This window comes from Helianthus annuus, chromosome 1 (genome assembly GCF_002127325.2).
Source record: "Helianthus annuus cultivar XRQ/B chromosome 1, HanXRQr2.0-SUNRISE, whole genome shotgun sequence".
In the NCBI taxonomy this organism is placed as follows: domain Eukaryota; kingdom Viridiplantae; phylum Streptophyta; class Magnoliopsida; order Asterales; family Asteraceae; genus Helianthus; species Helianthus annuus.
This window is the reverse complement of record NC_035433.2, coordinates 2,291,773-2,308,303: the sequence shown is the minus strand read 5'-3', so window position 1 is coordinate 2,308,303 and position 16,531 is coordinate 2,291,773. Positions and strand designations below refer to the sequence as shown.

Below are 16,531 nucleotides of genomic sequence, written 5' to 3'. Positions count from 1 at the left end.
CGTTGCGGGTAAGGAGATCTCCCCGTCTGAATAAGTTAAAGGATGCTCCTGAAATGAAAGCAAGCTATGTGGTTCCGAGTTGCCCGAAGACAAATATAAAGATTGATCGGGAAAAAACGGATGATGGCAACGAATCAGGTAAGCTGTAACATGTGTTACCAGTTTAATCATACATTTAGATTTAGAAGTAAACGCGTAGTTTGTTGCTCATTAAAATTTATTACCCTCTAATATGCGTACGTGTCTGAAACCCATTTAATATTTCTGTGATGTTATAGGGTTCAACAAGACTAAGAAGCAACTGGAAGAGAGAGAACTGGGGTTTAGTGAATTTGGGCAAAAAACAAATGAAGTCGTCGAAGGTGATAAGAGTGTTCATGATGCTGGTAATTCAAGTGGAGGTGACTGTAGTATTCGTGGTGCCGAAGAAAATAAAGGAGCAGGAAGCGTGGATAAAAGTGATGCTGAAGAAGTGCATAAGCCGCTGGGTTTAATGCGTGCAATACTGCGTATTAAAGCAGCAGAAGTGCATGGTGTACGTGGTAGTTCCCGTACCCTTTCAGAATGTCTGACTTTAAAAGTGTGTTGTATTACTTTATTTGTTTTAACATGGGGCATCTTGTTTTGACAGATTACCGTGGTTCGGACATGCAGTTTGTTAGTAAAGATGAATAGAGTGGATACAGACAATAAAGTGGCTGCGAATGACAATGATCACCAGAACACCGATCTAGAAGCGAATGACGCCAAAAAGGATGAGATTTACGAAGCACGGTTTGTTTGTGATCAAAAGGTTAAGGATAGCAAACAGGTTAAGGATAGCAAACAGGTTGAAGGGAATGAGAATGAAGGTAATCTTCGGAAACCGTTTTATTTGTTTAGCCATGTTTAGCCATGTCTAATTTATTCGAAAAATGTTTATGCAACTACAGATAGTAAGATTGAGAATGAAGTTAGGGCTGCATCTGATGGAAGAAAAGAAGAGAGTGGTGGCGTCGTGTTTGCATCTGTGGAAGGTGCTGTTAATGATAAGGACGAACATGTGGTTCTGGATGGCAAAGGCAAGGGTGCTGTTGATGAGTGTGACCGTGATTTTAACGGTAATTATTTATGCAGCTTCTGGTACTAAGTTGTGCATGAGATGTGATAAGATTGTTTTATGCAGCTGAAGAAGGTAAGATTGAGCATGATGGGATGCATGCAACTGATGTAAATATGCAAGGGTGCAGTAGCGCGGTGGTAGACTCTGTCACAGGCGCAGGTTTCGATAAGGCCCAGGATGTCGAGGGAAAAGGGAAAGCGGCTGAAGAGGTGTGGCCTGCGGAAAAGAACGGTAAAGACTTTCATGCTCTAACATGTGTTAACTGCTTCCCTACCTGTATCATATATTGAGTTAACATGTGTTAATCATATACACAATGTGCGAAGGCGATACGGTTTTTGATGAACGGAATTTAGATGGCCCCAATTGGAGTCTTGGAATGACACAAATTAGGGGTGAATTGGACGTGTCACAGGACCTCGGTACGATAGAGCATTAAACAAACTTAGTATTGATGGGTTAGTAGGAGTCATATATAATATACTTATTTGCATTAAACGTGCAGGTTGCACAAGTGGGAAGATGGATGATATTGCTCGGACAGAAACAGTGCTGGAGCGTTCCGGTGAGCTGAAACACATTCATTTACTATGAAAAGTGTTGTATTCTTTACTGCGTTACGTGAGTTGTTTATTTTATATGTGTTAGGCGATATGGAGGCTACCACAGACTTGAGTATGGTTATAATGGTAGAACCAGTTAGCTCCTATGACCCGGCCATTGCAATCCACAAAGGGCAAACTGGTCTGGAATTTTGTGGGGGTGATATGAATGAGGTGGAGGACAATATTCCGCTGGCAAACCGTGTGCGTATGTTGGCTGAGTTGGGGGCCCAAAAAAGGAAGCTCCCTTTCAGAGAGAAAGTGGCATCGGAACCAAACAGATCACCTTACTATATAAGGTCTGTTGACATGGGTCAGCCAATAACTAAGAAGGAGGCAAATATGTGGGAGTACATATACGCTGATGAAAGCCCATTGCACCTTTTAAATGGGCATTCTCGTAGGAAGCGGGCAATGGAGGCAAACGTGTAAGTAGAACTGCAACGTGGTTTATTGTTTTATAATAATAGGGTAAACCATCAACCAAGTTCCACACTAGATAATTCGTTATATTTTGATTTTTTCCGTAGGAGGGAACAGGGTTCGTCGTCGGTGGTTGATGTAGATAGTCCGATACACATGGCTGTGTAAGTAGGGGGGTCACCGTACCAAAATTTAGTAAAATAATAAATAACATGTGTTAAAGTATGCAATTTAATTTATAATTTATAATTTGTACATCTGACACCAGGGAGTTGCTGTTTAGAAGCCCTACCCATGTAGAAGCGTCTCGGGCTATGTTCAAGAGTTTAAACGTTGGTAATGAGGTCTCAGATGGTATTATCGACTGTTGGGCGGAGGTGCTAAACTTCCAAGAGAAACGGAAATCACGGGAGGCTTACAGTAGGCAATTCTTTGGTACTAAAGTTGTGGTGAGTGCCATGTATATAGAGATTACAGTGTGGCGACTTTTTGACCTTATTAATTTCTCTGTTGTGCTTAAAGTTTCCGTGGATGCTAACATCTGAGGAAGGCGGAGTCGAGGCGCGGATGCACAAGTTTCGGCTTGGAATAAAAGGTGCGGTTAACAGCGGTGAAAATGTTCCTGACTTTCGAAATCAAGACATTGTTTTCTTCCCGATATTGGAGCACAAACACTTTTACTTGCTAGTGTTTGAGTTACGCGACCCCGGGATTTATGTCGTTGATAATGACAAAGCCCGACAAGGTCAGTTGATAGAAGATAGTGTCTACTACCTACACAAGGACACAGCGTATAAGATCGTAAGTTACTAAACTGACAATTGTTGAACAAATCAGTGTGATAATATTGAGGATCTGCTTTTTTATTGACCATGGCTTGTATATGTGTATGCAGAAAGATATGTTTGTGCAATATCTTCGGGAGGTTGGGAATCCGCGAGCCGATGACATAGAGTACTGCAACATCCAGCGTATGCCGGTTCCTTGGGCGACCACCGCAAACACAACTGATTGTGGGGTCTTCTTGATGCGGCACATGGAGTGCTACATGGGGAAAAACAAAAGTTTTAACTGTGGGTTCAGCATGAGTGGGGCGAGGAAGATGGCGGAGGTGCGAAAGTTGAGAAAGAGGTATGCTGCGCACATCTTATGTTCGGAGGTGAATGTGCTGCTGCCAAAAATCAAGCAGGATTGCCGAATAGAGTAACACGTGTTAGGGGGGTGAAATGGAAGTTACTGTAGCAACATTGTGCATTAATTGCGCCAGCTTTGTTTTTGGAGACATGTAATGTACTTTGATGGATTTGGGGATGTTGCTTTAAACTTATTGCGGGGTGGGTGTTTTGTTGGGTATGGCATGGTCACGATGTCTTTTTGGGGGATAGACTATCTATATACAATCTGATGTTTAGTTAGTTGGTAATTCTATACTCTAAAGAATATTGATGTGTTGTTGGATGTGTTAGAATATTATTAATCTAGTTGATTGACGTAGTTGATAATATTTTATTAGAGGTTGTTTGAAATTATATAAAGGTACGTGTAACATTATAGAAAATGAGAAAATGCTGCTTCCAAGGGGAACACTCTTTCTAAAAATGTAGTACGAATATTGGAAATTGGGGAAAGTTGGTGGCAGAAGACTACAAACATAGGGGTTAGTGTCTATAAAACCACTTTATTGGGAAAAGGAACCATTGCTTTTTGGCACCTTATGGTCACATCAAAGTCAAGTCACAAAGACCTATATTAAATGTACCCAGGGAAAACCTCTATAAGTATTGTAGTGAAGAACCAAACTCATATTCTGTAATACTTCACCACTTCACTTAACCATAAACTGTTAACGGTTCCAAAGTCTTGTAACGTGATGGACCCGTGTAAAGGTAAGGTTACGGCTACCCAACCAGGCATGGAGAAGCGGATGCAAAAGGGGAAGGAAGCATGTGAGGGCCGGTACGGGGTGTGCTACGAAAGAAAAGTGTCTCACAAGAATCGAGAAGACGGGAAAACTGAAGTAGCTTCTGGTGACGATGCCTCAGAAAGCGGAACCAAAAATGTAACTGATGTAGCTGGTGTGTCGCAAGAAACGTCACGCCGTAGGGAACACGTTGTTCCAGAAGCTGAAAAGTTGAAGGGGCTACCAGATGAGTTGGTTAGGTTGCTGACGGATCCAGACCATGAATTATGTGGTTGCCCGTTGTGTCCATACTCACCGGAAACAATCCAGTCCTGGTGTTACCATGACCCATGGGAGAGTGAGCGCAACCCCTCTCCTCTGTACTTTCATGATGAGGAATTTCCCACACCATGATGAAAAGCTTGTTACAAATGGAGGATAACAATGGGTAGTTAGTATGTTGAAAATGGTTGAAGATGTGTTAACCTGATGACCCTATGTTGTAACAAAACGACATACCAATGTCGTTTTGTTGGTATTTTATTATGTGTTTTTTTTTTGTGTAACCTATTAGTAGAATGTGTGTTTAAGTTGGCTAGAGGTGAAGGCTAATTCTATAACCTGACGTGGTTTAATATATATGCTGTTTTTGTGTGGTTAACACAGATTGTTTTGAACCTTTCAAGTGAAAAGACCCAAGCATTATGGGGACTAACATGTGTTAAGCAGCTGTTTTATTTTTGTGTAACCTATTAGTAGAATGTGTGTTTAAGTTGGCTAGAGGTGAAGGCTAATTCTATAACCTGACGTGGTTTAATATATATGCTGTTTTTGTGTGGTTAACACAGATTGTTTTGATCCTTTCAAGTGAAAAGACCCAAAGCATTATGGGGACTAACATGTGTTAAGCAGCTGTTTTATTTTTGTGTAACCTATTAGTAGAATGTGTGTTTAAGTTGGCTAGAGGTGAAGGCTAATTCTATAACCTGGCGTGGTTTAATATATATGTTGTTTTTGTGTGGTTAACACAGATTGTTTTGATCCTTTCAAGTGAAAAGACCCAAGCATTATGGGGACTAACATGTGTTAAGCAGCTGTTTTTATGCCATTGTAAAAAAATAAAACACAAAAACACAGTTATCAAAATGCAGATAATATTAACATAAGGCCATTAATAGCAAACAGAGGTCCCCAAAGATCTTCGGTCCTACAAACACAAAAGTGGCCAAGGCCATAGAGTTTCTTACAATCCTATTTATGGTTAATGGGATCCAAATAGTTCCACCTTCTTACACACGTAACAGAGAAGAGCAGGATGATGTCAAAAGACTGTTACATGTGTGTAAGAAGGCCAAAATGAAGAGAGTCTCCCATTACATAGTACTAGAAAACGACAATAGAGATTTTAATCAGAGGGTGAGTCGCCAGTGGCGGTCTGCCTTTGTTGTTCAGCAGCTGCCTTTGCTGCTTTCATTGCAGCCACCTTAAGGCAGTTGCGTGAGTCGTGGTCGTCGACATACAGACCACAACGCTTGCATAAACGAAGCTGCTTTGGACGTTTTGGTGGTTTTGCCTTTGCCTTCTCACCGGGCCCAGAAATGCGAGTATGAGTACCACATCCTTTATTGCGTGCAACTTCTGGATTAGCAACTTCGACTGGAATGTTGATTGGCTGTCCAACTATTTCTTCCATTTGACACTCGTTTGATTCATTTTGAGTTGTAGACAATGGTTGCTTGGAAAGCACATTGATCTTGAAATCCCTGAGTTGGTCAACCAATTTTGCCAACGCATCCTCATCGGTTCTGGCCACATCAACGCATTCAGTAACGAGGTCGAGGATTTCATTCCGCATAACGGACGGTGCGTGTGGGTTGACTCCGTATCGACTGGAAACTGAAAAAACCTGTTTGGGGAGGGCATCTCGACGCCACCTATCGTTTATGTATTGTGGTGGAATCCTTTCAACATTTTTCAATCGATAGACGCAAAAGACATGGCGACACAGATATCCGATACGTGTGAAATTCCTGCATGAGCAACTGGCGGATTGGTCTACAGTGTTATACGTAACCTGTTTTGAACATAGACAGCAAAAAAGAAAAGCCCTTTAGATCTAACATATGTTAGAGGATTGGTAATAATGAAATTGCCTAACATGTGTTACCTGATAGACGTTTGTGATGTTGTTCCTTTTATCCAAATGAGTGACGTCTATCAGAAGACTGGAATTGCTGGGCTCGGTTTGGTTTGTGATGTAGCATAAAAACTTCCCTTTAATTATCTCTTTTTGAACTTGCGCGAAAACAGCGTTTGTGTAAATGGCGAACGCGTGCTGTTCTATCGCTAAATCAGTATTGCCAGTGAACATTGTGGATGAGGTTTTGTACTCCGATACACGTTGACGATATCGTTGGTTGTCTACCCTATTTTCAAAGCACATCATAAATTGTACAAGGGTGTTTGCGCTTGTTGAGTTGACCTTGAAGGCAGCGTTAGAGCTTTCGCAGCGGGAGGTGGTCTTCATTAAGCAACACATGGGCAGTTCCCTGAAGTAGGCTGGTACCCATAGATGTTTGATGTTGTACATGTCGTTCAACCAGCTGTGGTCTTGAAGCCCAAATGTTTGTAGGAGGTCATTTCAGCGGGACTCAAACGTTTCAGGTTTGATATAAACATTCCAAACCAACCGGTGAATGCAGGACCGAAGATCAGTGTTATCGAGCACGTCGGCAGAGATCTGAAAAAGTTAATAGTTACTAACACGAGTTAGATTAAAACAGTGTGAGAAGACATATAAAATTTGTGTCATGTTGAATAACACATGTTAAGGGCTAACAAATCAAGCTAACCTTGGAGGGTAGTTTTTTCATTATATGCCACATGCATAGACGGTGTCGTGATTCGGTAAAGACCATAGGAACAGCTTGTAGCATGGATGGGTCTTGATCACTCAGCACGAGAGTTGGTTGAGTACCGTGTGCCTTCAAGAAAGCTGTTGGTGCACTTGTGTCTGTACTTTGTCTGTATTCGGTCTGTATGTAAACGATGTCCTAAATCAGTCTGTAAGTTGACCAAGTCAACTATCCTCCTAGTTTGACTTGGACAACATGATGTTTGTCTGGATCGAAGGATAGCCTCGAAGGATACGCATCATCCTTCGAGGTGCTCGAAAGATATGGTTCGACCATTAGACATCGAAGGATGATCCTTCGATGTCCATGCTGATCCTTCGAGCTCCCTGTCATCGATAGATGATCCTTCGGACCATCTATCGATCCTTCGACCAAGACCTGCTGTGTATGGGTATAAATACCCATGCAGTGTGTTAGTGTTGCATAGATGCACATTTGGAGAGTTAGAGAAACTCTGCTGGAAAACACACACACACACACTTTAGAGAGTTTGCAAACAAGATTGTAAACATTGTGCTTGTAACCGTAAACCTTCATACGTATTAATACAAGTGGTGTTAATCGGTGAACTTTGTGTGTTCTTGTGTTTGTTCTTGCTTCATCCCGGTTTGCCTACTAGCTTGGATTCCGCACTCGCTAGTGGGTTAGTATAACAAGGTTTAGGTTTGTTCTCGATCCTCCGAGAAAAGGGACCTACAAGTGGTATCAGAGCCTCGCTCTTTACCTTGTTTAAAACCGGTTTGTTCAAGTTCTTGGTGTGTTTGGACACTTGGTTTAGCACCCGTTTTTGGTAGTTTTCTGCATAAAAACGCATACTAAACCTATCGGGAGTGTTCGGGGTCGGTTTGGGTAACATAAAAATCGTTTTTGTGAAACTTTGATTTTTCCGGCCATATCTCCGGTGTGTTTCCGGTGACCAGTTCTTGAAGATAAGGTTGCTTATTTTGGCAAAAATTTTTGAAAGTCAATTGTTTGGTGAAAAGTTGTTGCAGAACCATCCTTTCTGCCGAAAGTTGGTACATCAACACATCACCTTTTCCACCAACCTGTCCTTTCGTGTCAGGTGTGTCAGAGGATTCGAAAGGTATCCTTCGACATCGAAAGATATCCTTCGACATCTTTCGATTGGAGACAGCTCGAAAGATTAGCATCCTTCGAGTAGTCTTTCGAAGTCTAAGGGTTATCCTTCGTAGTTGGAATCTTTTCGAAAGTTTGTTGTCCGAAAGATAAGGATACATCTCGAAAGATAAGGATCTTTCATTGTGAATCCTTCGAGATCAGTATTCGAAAGATATAAATCTTTCGAACATTGAATCTTTCGTGATAATCAGTCGAAAGATAAGGATCTTTCATTGAGAATCTTTCGAAGACTATTGCTCGAAACTCAACAGTAATCTTTCGATCACTGTTGATCCTTCGAACAAGTCTTGATCTTTCGATCAGATTGTATCTTTCAATTGTTGTCTGTTTGTTGTTGACAGTTTGTGGTGTGTAGGTTATTTATTAATTTTTTTGATCAAAATGAGCTGTACAAGTCCATGGGATTGGAGTTTGGACTCACGAACCAATCAAAAGTTAGTCACTGCTGCAGATTGGGCAAAGAGTATGATTCCACAGCCTTCAATCAGTGCAAGTCAATGGGCTTTGGTGTCAAAGCAAAATCAAGACATGCAGAATTTTGTGGCGGAAAGAGGAGAAGGATATGCAGCTACTACTAAGATACGCCAGGATCAGTTGAAGAAGAAATTCGAATCATTTCGTTTCTTAGAGAATGAAACACTAAATGATATAACAAATCGTTATTATCATTTAACGTGTGAAATGCGTGCTTTTGGTGTTCCTACATCTCAACAGGAAATGGTGGCACGGTTTGCTGATGCTCTACCACCAAAGTGGGGTTCATTCATTGAGCAGCTGAAGCATACGGGTACTCTGAATACAGTCAACATCTATGAATTCATTGAGAAGCTGGAACACAAGAATGACCAAGAAATCCGGAAAGCTCAGCGAGCTCTTGTTCCTAAAAACACAGAAATGTATTTGCCTGGTTTTGGTCCTTCAGCTAGTTCTAGTTCTGTTCAGCAACCGAAGCTTCAAACTGCTTTTGTGTCCAATACGAGTTCCTTTTCATTTCCTCAGTCAATAGCTGCTCCACAACCTCAATTCGATCCGAGGTCGTACATTCCTGTCCCAACACAGCCACAACCACAACCTCAAGTTTCCACAACAAAACCTCAATTTGAGCAAAGCGTCGATTGTGGTACGGACATACAGTTGGGAAACGATGATCAAACAAGAACTGCATTCTATGCTGAAATTGTCAAAAATGTCAATGATGGTGAATCTTCGGAAGATGATAACAGTTCAGGATACAGTGGCAGTTCAGATGAAGAATCCAATCTGAATGAAAGAATTGATTCTGAAGCTAATAATTTGTCGGATGATGCCAAGGAGACAAAAGATCAAAAATCTGACTTGATCGAGAAAGCTGATGCTGCATCGAAAGAAATGGAGAAGATTCTCACTGAGGATAGATCTTTCTCTTCTCAAACTGTCTCTATGACTAATGTCACAGCTTCTTCAAGTCAGGTAAAGGTTGAAACTCCTAGCATATGTAGTGAATGTGCTAAGATGAAGCATGAATGTGATGAATTGAGACGTGAATCTGAAACGATTCATAGTCACAATCAAAGTTTGGTTATTGAACTGTCCAAATGCAAAGAGGCAAACATGGCGTTAACTCAAAACGAAAAAGATTTTAAATCTGTAATTGAAACCCTAAAGAAAAGTGTTTCCGAATTGAACAAAGTTGTTTATCATAAACAAGTTAGTATTAACGATTATATTAATCTTGTTGAGGAGACCAAGAAGGAGTTAGCCATTGCCAAATGCGAGCATGATGCTATCAAGCAAAAATTGGAGAGTTATTCTAACTCCCGATTTGTGCTTGATCACATAATTGACGTTCAACAACTGAAAGGGAATGTGAAAGGAGTTGGGTATAAGGCTTGCCCACCTCCTTTGATGAACAACTATACCAAGATGCCCGATGAAGAGGAAATGCCTCGGTATGAACCCAGTGTACCTCTTGATGTTGAGGAATTTGCCACTGGGCTAGGGTTCAAACCGGACAATTCATCAGAGGGCTCATCTGATAACAAAGGAAAATCATCATGTGCTTCAAATCAAAGTCCTCCAACCATTGAGGACTGTGATTCTTCAGATGATGAATCAGATGTGAATGAACAGGATGAATCACTTGATGAGACGAAGGGAGTAGAAATTCCAATTGAGAATCATATTCTTTGTGATCCTCCTACTCCTGTCGTGCAACCTGCTGTCAAGCAAGTGATAGATCCTGTCAAAGATGTCAAGAATGATAAGAAAAGTATGTCTGCTGTTAAAAGCAATGACTTGTTGTATACTTTAATCGGTGATAGTAAAATTTATTCTGACAAAGACTTTCCAATCAAAAATGTCAATCAATCTTTGATTGACAAAGTGTTTGAAGACAATACAAACAAATTTTTGGGAAAAACACTTCCGGGAATTGCTGTAACTCAATGTGATCCAATTCCAAAGGCTGAAATCAGAAAACAATTTGGAAATCAGAAATCACCGACAAAGCAACAACCAATTGCTTTTAAGGGTAAACAACAACAACGAGCTCCAAAGCCAAAGGCTAAGGTTGAAACAAAAGGAGCTCGTTATCAAAAGAAGAGCAAAGATGTTAAATTTGTAGCATCAAAGGGTACGGATAAAATTGAGACTTTTGAAAACAAATCAAACACCGATTTTGTACAAAAAGTCAAGATTTTGAAGCGTAACAGCGATAACAATTACACCCAACACACAAACGGGTGTGATGAACGAGCAAGTACCTCAGGTTCTACAGGTTCGACATCTGCTAGTCGAACAAATTCTCCTAAGTTTGTTGAAAGGAGAACTTGTTTCAAATGTGGGAAGTCTGGGCACATCATTAAAGATTGCACAAACTTGCCCAAACCAAATTTTGTTGAAAGAACCCCCTCTGAACAAGGTCACTCACAACGTCGTACTGTTTCTCCAAAACATGATAAACGCACTATTCAAGAGCAAGAAACAAAACAACGACGTAAAAATGTAAAGGTGATCGAAAAGGCCTTAAAACCGGAAACTGTTAAAAGGAAACCTAGTTTGTCACAACCATTAAAACCAGAAAATGTACATAATACACACTCTGGTAAACAAAAACAAACTTGGAAACCTAAAACAGGTAAAGGTTCAAAGGGAGGTGTTGTGCTTGACAATTATCAAGAGGTTGAAATTACATTTCTTGATTCTCAGGGGCAACCCAAGTCTATGAAGGCTTGGGTCCCCCTCTCCAACTAATCTTTGAGTGAGTGTGCAGGAAGTTCCAGGAGGAACTATCGATAGTCTTAGGATTGTTGATAGTGGAATGTTCTTGCACAAGATAGGCGACAGAAGAAATTGTTGCCTTTGGTGGAGAGAGGGAAGAAGAAAAGAACACAAAAAGTCTGATGAAAGAATGTGTTTGAATGAAGTTGCAAACTTCGACCAAATGAAGAAAGTGCCGAAAATTTGGTCATTCTGGTTTTTGATCGGGTCCGCAGGAACGAATGAAGTGAAATGTGTGTCGATGCCTTGGAGTGCATTGAACATCCGCACACCATTTCTGAAAGAGAAAGTCACAGACCTTCACAGACCTTCGCTGGTGCAATATGGAAGACCAGCCGGACCCGGAGGTTTACGACCTTGTTGCTGTCAAGAGATTAGTCAGTAGCTACAAAATCGACTTTGAAGTCCACACCGGGTGGATATCAAGTTTGGGAGAACACTTAGATTCCTTGCAATGCATGAAACGGTTGCAGGATACGGTTTTTGAATTTCTAAATCTCTCCTATGCTTGTCGATATTTAAGCTACTTTGTGAATTATTATTATCTCGAACAGCACTCTTTGACCTGACACATCGAAATCAAATATCACTTCATACGTGATTGCTTTGAGAAAAGGCTAATCGATGTTGTTAAGGTCCACACCGATGACCAACGTGCCGACTTATTTACCAAAGCTTTTGACAAATCTAGATTTGACTTCTTATTATTGGTAAATGGCATTAAGGTCAAGCAAGAGTAAACCAACATCGGAAAATCATTTTTGTAAATATCTTTGTGTGTTTTTAAATTTATCTTAGTTTGTTGATTTTAGGGGGAGTAAATCCAAAAATCGGAAAATACAAAAACATCGAAAAATTTCAAAAACACAAAAACAATAGAAAAACAAAAATGAGTTTCCTGGCGAGCAAAAGAGAAAATGATAGTACATCAGTGGTCTATCCAAACCTCTTTAAACCTTAAATGCAAAACGATAAGCAGCTCTATATAAGATGTATCGGTAGGCTCACAATCATTTTAAAGTGTGCAGGGTGATATAAATCTTAATCGACTGAAGACCAGGTGGGAACCATTCATTGGCATATGGTCTTAGTACCGAAATTTCGTTTGATAGATTGCCGAGGTTCTGAGATATTCGGTCTTTATGCTGCTTATCATCTGGGTATCATGGTTGTATCTTTTACCGAAAAATAACGGGGACGCAAGTCTAGATCTTCCATGATACTATACATACGTGCACATATTGCATACTGCATTCGACCTCAATAAGTGATAAACAATCACATGTCCAAATCAAATAAGTGATAAAATATCACATTTATCCGGGTGTCAAGTTCGTCTCTCTGCTGTACGGAAGTACTGACCTGTTCACGGACTTGCACCTGCGCCCTCATGCATACGAAAATCAAGTTCCTCATCAATAAGTGATTATATCACAAAGGACTTGTTTTCAAATCAAAATAAGTGAGTATCTCACAATTTATACGGTCAAACAGATGATAATCGGTATACTCACCGGTAAGATGAACTCTCGTGCATACCTTGATACGGGAATGTGTCGTGATGTGGATGAACACCGGTCGGTAAGTATAAATCATACATTAACGTATCCTCTAAACATGATTACATCTGATAAGTTGAGCTTAAGTGGATAACAATACCGATAATTGTTATAGGATGCTTATCTTAATGTTAACTAACTGAACAACAAGAGTGTTTTGGCATGACCGTACACTGATATGATTCTCTTACCCTCGAAACTCGCAAAAAGAATGTCTGTATATATTTATTTACTGCTTAACTTTTTTTGTTTTTCTTTTAAACAGTTTCGTCGTTTGGTGCATATCAGCACGACATTAGCGGTGATGTCGTTTGATAACACTCAAAGGATATTAAAATTGTTGTCTTTTAATTTCAAAAACACATCTAAAATCTGTGTTTTAATATAAACTTTATAAAAGCCAAAAAGATTTTATTTCTACTTTATTCTCGATCGTACGATGTTGGAGCTCAAGTCTTCGTTGCCTGAAACCTGAACGAAAACCAAACTGACTAAATCTTCATAAACGGTCGAAATTTGCATGTTTTGAAAGTTAGAATTTAAAATTTGAAAAATTTATTAAACTTTCAAACTGTCGGACGGTGCTTGATTGTGACATGGTCATTCGTGTGTCATTTGCTTATACTATGTTCCAAGCAGTTGTTCTCATTACGCGTTTAGATTTCTTGCATGTGCAGATTCTAAAGGCTAGGAGAACATGGTCGATGACAAGCTTTGGAATGAAGACACGACGAGAAGGCGCTCAAAAGACGAAGATGATCGAGTTGCCACTGGCCATCTTCAACACCACAAGGATCTCACTTCATAAAGATAAAGTCCATTCACGAGCATAACTCAAGGGGGAGCTTATGTTAAGGGGGAGTTTGTCAACACACTTCCTACATGATACGGGTAGTTTGTTGATACACTCTCTGCTTTCAAGACGTGAAGACTTTGAAGATCCTCCGACCATGAAGACTTGAAAGGACATCAGAGTTTTGGAAACTCGAAGACCAAAGACTGTCGAAGTTCGAGACAAGTCTACATCTATAGAAGATAAAGACAAGATAAAGACAAAGCTACAGCCAAGGGGGAGTTTGTTGGTGCACTTGTGTCTGTACTTTGTCTGTATTCGGTCTGTATGTAAACGATGTCCTAAATCAGTCTGTAAGTTGACCAAGTCAACTATCCTCCTAGTTTGACTTGGACAACATGATGTTTGTCTGGATCGAAGGATAGCCTCGAAGGATACGCATCATCCTTCGAGGTGCTCGAAAGATATGGTTCGACCATTAGACATCGAAGGATGATCCTTCGATGTCCACGCTGATCGTTCGAGCTCCCTGTCATCGATAGATGATCCTTCGGACCATCTATCGATCCTTCGACCAAGACCTGCTGTGTATGGGTATAAATACCCATGCAGTGTGTTAGTGTTGCATAGATGCACATTTGGAGAGTTAGAGAAACTCTGCTGGAAAACACACACACACACACTTTAGAGAGTTTGCAAACAAGATTGTAAACATTGTGCTTGTAACCGTAAACCTTCATACGTATTAATACAAGTGGTGTTAATCGGTGAACTTTGTGTGTTCTTGTGTTTGTTCTTGCTTCATCCCGGTTTGCCTACTAGCTTGGATTCCGCACTCGCTAGTGGGTTAGTATAACAAGGTTTAGGTTTGTTCTCGATCCTCCGAGAAAAGGGACCTACAAAAGCCTTAAGCAACCACACATAAGATTCAATGGACTCGGTTGATATCAAACCCGCTCCAAATGTAACACATTGGAAATGATGATCCACACCCGTGAATGGCACAAAAACCATCTTGTACCTATGAACAAAAAATTGATTTGATGTTAACAATATGTAAAACTTTTTGGGGTTAAGGTTGTATACTTGGGGATCAGGCCTAACATATGTTAATGGGGGGGGGGGGGACTAACCTGTTTGTGCTGTAAGTTGCGTCAAACGCGAGGACATCGCCAAAAGCTTTGTAGTTTAGCTTTGAAATCTCATCAGCCCAGAATACAGAAGACAACTTTCCATTTGATACAGTGTAATCAAAATAGAAGTTGGGTAGGTTGTCAAAACGCTCACGCAGGCGTTCAAGGAAAACTTGTGCGTCGCGTTCACCAATAAAAATTCGCAACTGGTGGCTAAAGTTTTTAAAATCCACCAGAGTCCCATTGACATTGTGATGCCCTCCTTTTAAAGCTACAAGACATCTATAAGCTCTCATTGGTCCGATGCGGTTTAGACTCATATTGTGAATAAATTGTTTCGTGGAGAATGACAGCTTCCGTGATATCTTGCTAAGATCACGGTTGTAACTCTCAACAAGTTCATGATTATGAATATCATCGAAACTCAGAACTGTGTATGAATCGTTCGAGATCGAGACTAGTATGCTTGCCTTACAGTCACACCATGTGAAGTTGGTCCTCCGGTGCTTAACAGAAGATTCATCTAGGGTGTCGAAAGTCCTCTTTGGTTGTGGTTTTCCATATTTTGAGCATCGAAGATACTTGTGTGTGGGAATTCCATTCCAGACTTTAGTTTGCCCTTTTTTTACAGAAAAACCTGCTTCAAACGCATAAAGTTCATACATGGAAAGAACATCCGCAAAAGTTGGATAAGATTTCCCACACACTGGTATGAACTTATCAGCGACGTTAGGAATCCAGTAACGGGTTCCCTGAGGGGTATCAAAAACAAAGTATGGATTCGATGGCCCTGCATCATAAAACGAAAAAGGTTAGGAATCTGCTATACATGGCATGACAAAAGGTTAGAAATGTGTGATATGAGAATAAAGTGGGCTCCCATTGTGCATTGTACAACCGTCTAACTGGCCGCGTGATGATTCAGCAAACATAGAAGGACCATGAGATGATCCAGAAACAGCAACAGTCATGGCCTGCATATGCGAATCTTCCCCTGCTACATGTAAACATTATGGAATATGTTTGAACAATGCCATATCTGGGGAAGAAAAAAACAAACCGAGTGTATAGAAAAAACAAACCTTCTTCATTATCCATAACCTGGTCATCATTAAACGCGCTGTTCATGAAATTGTTGGATATCACAACATCCGGGGATCTAACAGGGGCTTCAGATGACCGAGAACAATCAACATGCATATAAGTGTATACAGAAGCTTCGAATGGAAAAAGTGAACATGGCCATGCAGTATAGTTTGGATTATTAGATTAAAAAGTTGTAAAAGACAAAAAAAACAGAACTTCGAGAACAGTTAAATTACATATATGGACAAACCTGGAGCATTAAATTCCTCATCATTTTGGAAGTCGCTGCAAAAGAACCGGTTGGGGAAACTATGGACCGGCGACATTAATTCTGAGGTTGGTGGATTTGTCTCCATGGATATTAATGGAGAAATGAACAGGGGAGTAGAAGATGACTATGTAATTCTGTTGAAGAATATATAAAATGAGAAATTGTAAAAGAAATATGGGGGTGGGTGCATGGTACAAATGAGTTGATGGGGGCTGATTTGCATTAAATGCTGATGTCAATTCAAATGGGTTATAATATCTTGCCTAACGAAATTACATATATAACCTTGAAGCAAAAAGTAACAATAACTGTGGGAGGGCTACGTGGCTAAATGATGGCCACTATTATA

The 16,531-nt window shown here is 40.4% G+C and overlaps 1 protein-coding gene across 1 annotated transcript; it reads right to left on the bottom strand.

The window, feature by feature from the left end:
- Positions 1 to 10,282: 10,282 nt before the first annotated feature.
- On the bottom strand, positions 10,283 to 15,799 carry LOC110941551 (protein FAR1-RELATED SEQUENCE 5-like). The gene is made up of 4 exons (XM_022183193.2): positions 15,724 to 15,799; positions 14,826 to 15,615; positions 14,593 to 14,713; positions 10,283 to 10,300 (listed from the first exon to the last, which is right to left on the bottom strand). The coding sequence occupies exons 1-4, from the start codon at positions 15,794 to 15,796 to the stop codon at positions 10,283 to 10,285; spliced, it is 1,002 nt and encodes a 333-aa protein (XP_022038885.1). The 5' UTR covers positions 15,797 to 15,799.
- Positions 15,800 to 16,531: the final 732 nt, after the last annotated feature.

Coding starts and splice junctions, on each gene's coding strand:
- LOC110941551 (XM_022183193.2), bottom strand. CDS start 15,796: ATGACTGTTGCTGTTTCTGGATCATCTCATGGTCCTTCTATGTTTGCT. Junction 15,616..15,723: donor ATCACGCGGCCAGTTAGACG/GTTGTACAATGC, acceptor TTTATGATGCAG/GGCCATCGAATCCATACTTT. Junction 14,714..14,825: donor GCAACTTACAGCACAAACAG/GTTAGTCCCCCC, acceptor TTTTGTTCATAG/GTACAAGATGGTTTTTGTGC.